We start from the raw sequence: 4,887 nt of genomic DNA, 5'->3' as shown, positions 1-4,887 counted from the left end.
CTCCCCATGTTCACACCTTTCTCTGTGGTTTGGAGCTGTAGCTGCCTGGCCCTCAGGCATGTGTTGATTAGCCGAGTGAATGCTGCCACTCAGGATAGATAAGAGCTGAATTAAACCTGCCCTAGTTTTAAGAGCTACACTCACCAGACTTTCATTCTTGGTCTCCTGCCACAAACAGATTATTAGAGCTCTCAAAGATAGTAAGTGCTTACAGGTCTGGTGAAAAAGGAAATTTAGCTGAGCCTGAGAATGTCAAAGAGTGAGACAGAGGCAACATGATGCTGTAAGCCTCAATTCCATAGGAAACAGGCTGAAAACAAATTCTGGCAGTGCAGTGTATTTTTTTGCTTGTTTTGTGTTGCTTTTCAACAATGAAAAGTGTTTATCTGGCTGTTATAGCACACTCATCACTCTAGACAGCTGAACTCTTACCTCCTATGCTGTTTCTGTGAATACACTAGCAAGTATTTAACTCGTAAAAGCTGGTTGTTTGTGACAACGAAGTATTTCTGTGGTACATCCCCCCCTTCGCTGTTCTTCACTCTTGCTCTTTTTCTGTCTATTTCTTCTGAATCTGAATTGGGAGGAGAAAAGAGGGTTTAGAGGGAACAGAAAAGCAAACAAAATACACAGAACGTCAAGCAACTGTGAAAAAAGCAAGCAACCAACACACACATACACACCCACCAGAAGAATGGGAATGAGATAACCAAAGATCTAGTCTTGGTATTCCCCTGAATCCCTCAGCATCCAAGAATAGACCGAGAAGTTTGCCTGAGGCTATACCACTCCTAGTCATCCTTGGTATGGATGACATTATGGCCCAGACCAGAGTGACAAGGAGGTGGGTCTCCCACCCAGTGCTCAAGGAGCTGCTAATATTAACAGAGAAAGAAAAACAACATGAAGCACAGATGTAGTTACTACACAGAGTTATTACTGCGGTAGACTCACCTTTCTTCTTCACCTGGCACTTCACATCTGGGTGGTCAATGATCTCACAAACAGCCACACAGCTGAGGACAGAGCCCAGTGCGCTTCGCTGCCAGCCGAGACCGTGAGGGCTGTAGAGCAGAGCCAGGCTCAGGTCACTGGTCAGATAGGTGCCTTCACCAAACAGGGACGTCTGAAATGGAGCAGAAATCCATCCTAAAATCCTCTAGTGCAAACCTCAGACAACATACAAGTGTTCTTTGCTTTCAGACTGACAGTTCTGCTTCTGAAGGTAAATTACAAAAGGCTTTTCTGACCCGTGTTGGGCCTGGTCAGAAAGGCCAAACAAAAACATGCACTGTTTTTGTCCTGGCACAGCTTCCTCGGGGTGGGGCTGCTGCCCTCTCCTATCCCTCAAATTATCTGTCTGGCACAGCCCCTGGTGTGGACAGATTAATGCTTTCCCAGATTTGGATTTCATTTGCCAGCATAAGTATTTTACATCAACATGACTGCCCTGCTGTTAAAAGGCATTTCATTGATTTATTGAGATTGTCATCATCTAAATAATCCAGCCTCCCCAAACAAGGCAAGGCCTTACTTGGATTAAATCCATGCTTTACTAGAAAAGAGGGAAGTACTTTTCAGTTATGAATGCCTTTCAAATAAAAGTGTTTTAATAACTTGGAATCAGAGGATTTGCCATACTGGCTAAAATTGTTAATCCAGTAAATCCATTGTACCCGGTAAGCCATTACTCATTTAGAATGTGGGGAAAAGGCATAGTCCAGGTTGACTGGAAGGTCAAGCAGGTGCTGTGTCAAAGCTGACTTACAGCTGACACAAAAAGCCAGGAGTTCCAACTGCCTTTCCACTGAAATCAGAAGAGGTGCAAATCCTATGGGATGTCTCCCTAAACCAGGCCATTTAAAGAAGGCTCCACTTGTGAGTAGCACCTAAAACTTTGCTGACCTAAACACGAGGCCATGCAGAAAGAGAGAATCTCTACAATGCCTGGGCCACTATCCTCCTCCACCCTTTTGGACAGGCACTGTCCAGCTGGAGGCTGTCAGACAAGCCAATACTTTCAGAGGAATTACACTTGCTTACAAAGCAGCAAAGGATAGTCATAATTTGTCACGCTGGAGAAAAGGGTTTCACGCCACTTCCAGTTTTTACCCTTGGGCTGCACTGGAAAATCCAACACAACCATCCACTAAGGCCTACGCTGAAGGGAAAACAGCAGCACAAGATCATCAGCGCATTTCACACCCCCAGGAGGATTCTGGGCCTGTTTTTAAAAAGTGTCCATATCTGCAAGTGACAAAGAGAAGACACTGCCAATAGTAGGAGCCTCACCCTGTTCAGATGGCAGTGCAGGCCGTTGTGCAGGATGGAATGGAAGTTCTCCAGGCGGCTCCCATGGAAGGCATAGATAAGGTCCCGCTCTCCCTTGGTCTCAGCAAACTTGGTATTCATTTGATCACAATATACAACTTCAAAGAGATAGTCTGGAGCAGGAGCTGCAGTCCCAGACATCCCTGTAAGCTCCTGGATCTTCTCGTACTTAAAAACAGGAAGGAATATGAGTGTTGGTTTATGGGGTCAGATTACTCAGTGGAAATTCTGCTTCCTGTCCCTTCACATTGCTTGATGTATTCTGATTATGCTTTTCTGAGTTAGAATTCAACACTGTCACAATTCAGAAGGAGTAAGCAGACAGTAAAAATTCTGACAGTTTCTTGCTATCAAAGTTAAACCCTAATTCTTCTTTCCAAAAAAAAAACCCCAAACAACCCTGAACTGTGATTAGGAATTATTTGATGATGTAAGGACGATATCGCAATTCTACTTTGGCTACTCAGACGATACATTCATCAGCTGATCTTGGAAGAGGAAAAAAAGTGAAAACAGAAGTTGTTTTCATCTTGCTGCTAATCTCTACAACTATTTTGATCCCTGTTACAGAAGTACCTCAGTGGTGCTGAACCTTTCCATTTTGGGGGCAGAAGACAGAGTTGTCTTTCTCAGTGACACACAACTTGGGCTATCTTGGTCTAGAACATTCACATACATGCTACATTAATGCAAGTAACCAACTACAATCACTGCCCATCATCAACAACTGACAGTGATAACTATTTCTTCCAACCAGTGTTCCTGAAAATTTTATTTGCATACAAAACAACCACCTCTGTATATACAAGCTCTCACAATAACCAATTCTGGCAGGAGGAAATACTCTCTGAAGTGCAAGTTTGTCTTAAAATAACAAACTCTAATCTAGACTTTAAGAATTCAAAATTTACCTCGTGTTTCTTAGTACTTTGTATCGTGAACACTTTAGATGATAGAATCCAACTGAACAGATCCCAGGTCCTTTTTTCTGTGTTTGGAACAGACTCCAGAAGTTCTTTCAGGCTTGGTAGAGCATCGATATCTGCACGCTAACAACAGAGGCATTTAGCACAAGCTCCTTCATTCCATTGTGATTAAACAGGGACCTCTAGTGAAAACAAAACAATATTTCACCCCAACAAACTGAAAAACAGGTTCTGTTCTGAGATATAAACATTTCTATCCAGTTTGTGGGAAAGTCTGTCAATTGCTCTGAAAGCAAATACTAGGGAAGTTACAAATATTTATATTTACCAGTAGTATCCGTAGGGTATGCACAGGAACAATCAAACACACTCTTGAGAGAAAACAAGCTGTCACAGGGCAGTATCTGCAGCAGGACTGACACGGGGGTGTTCAGGCCATGTAATATGCAAACTCTTCGATACTAATTGAATTTCATGTAGGGGCAAGCTCTTCTAACAGTTCTTAGAATCACAGAGACACTAAGTCTAAGATTATCGAGACCACCACTGAACCACGTCCCCAGGTGCCAGATGTACAAGTTTTCCGAACACTTCCAGAAACAGTGATTCAACCACTTCCCTGGGCAGCCTGTTCCAGTGCTGGCCCACTCATTCAGCGAAGAAATTTCCCCTAATATCCAATCTAAAGCTTCCTGAGGCAGCTTGAGGCCGCTTCCCCTCCTCTAGTTACCTGTTACCCATCGCTCGCTACTTCACACCCCCACGCTGGCGCTTCCAAGCGCGGGTTTATCGCTCGGAAACCCAACTATGCTTTTAAACCTGGATCCTGCGACTAGATAAACCCTTCATCCAGCCTCATCCATGCCCCCGAGGCGCCGCCGCCCTCCCCTCAGCGGGCAGCCCGGACTCGCCCATGGAGCGGCTGCTCCCCGGCACTCACCAGCCCCTCGAAGTCCTTGGTGTCGCCGCTGGCGTAGCGGCCCGGGAAGGGCCTCAGCGCCGAGTCTCGCTTGTAGCTCTGCAGCGCGGCGGCGAACAGGCTGCACCGCAGGTCGGCGGCCAGCGGGTCCCGCCGCGCCGCCTCCCCGGGCCCGGGGCCGGGCGGTGACATGCCCGGCGGCGGCTGCCGAGCGCCGGCCGCTCCGACACGGCGGCAGCGCCCGCCCCGCAGGCGTCGCCCCTTCCGCCGCCGGGGCCGCTCCATGGCCCCGCTGCTCCGCCCCGCTCCGCCCCGTTGCCTTCGCCGCCCGCCCCGCGCCGCTCGGCCGCTGCCGGTGCCCGCACGGCTGGGAGGGAGCGAGGGCGGGCGGCCGCTGTGGCCGTTCGTCGGGGACGGGGAGGAGGGAGGTGCGGGCGGAATGGCGCCTTCGCCTCAGGTAGAGACCAGAGAGGGGTACAGGGGACGATGGCATCTTCCCCTCGGGTAGAGGCTGGGAGAGGGGTACAGAGGGCAATAGCGCCTTCCCCTCGGGTATAGACCAGGAGAGCAGCTCATGGGGAAAATAGCACTTTCAGTTCAAGTAGAGATGAGGATAGTGGTACAGAGTAAGGGAATGGTGCCTTCGCCTCAGGTAAAGATCTGAAGAGGGGTACGAGGAGGGCGTGGTGCTTTCCCCTCAGGTAGAGACTG

At 48.2% G+C, this 4,887-nt stretch overlaps 1 protein-coding gene across 1 annotated transcript; it reads right to left on the bottom strand.

Annotated features, from left to right (window-relative positions):
• Positions 1-399: 399 nt before the first annotated feature.
• PARP16 (poly(ADP-ribose) polymerase family member 16) lies at positions 400-4,402 on the bottom strand. The gene is made up of 5 exons (XM_017840235.1): positions 4,198-4,402; positions 3,243-3,380; positions 2,293-2,499; positions 955-1,126; positions 400-574 (listed from the first exon to the last, which is right to left on the bottom strand). Exons 1-5 carry the CDS (start codon positions 4,366-4,368, stop codon positions 429-431), a joined length of 834 nt encoding a protein of 277 aa, XP_017695724.1. The 5' UTR covers positions 4,369-4,402; the 3' UTR covers positions 400-428.
• Positions 4,403-4,887: the final 485 nt, after the last annotated feature.

The sequence above is a fragment of the Lepidothrix coronata genome, unplaced genomic scaffold (genome assembly GCF_001604755.1).
Source record: "Lepidothrix coronata isolate B3197 unplaced genomic scaffold, Lepidothrix_coronata-1.0 Scaffold1323, whole genome shotgun sequence".
NCBI lineage: Eukaryota > Metazoa > Chordata > Aves > Passeriformes > Pipridae > Lepidothrix > Lepidothrix coronata.
Note: the sequence above shows the minus strand (reverse complement) of the source record. Positions and strands in the feature narration are given on the sequence as shown.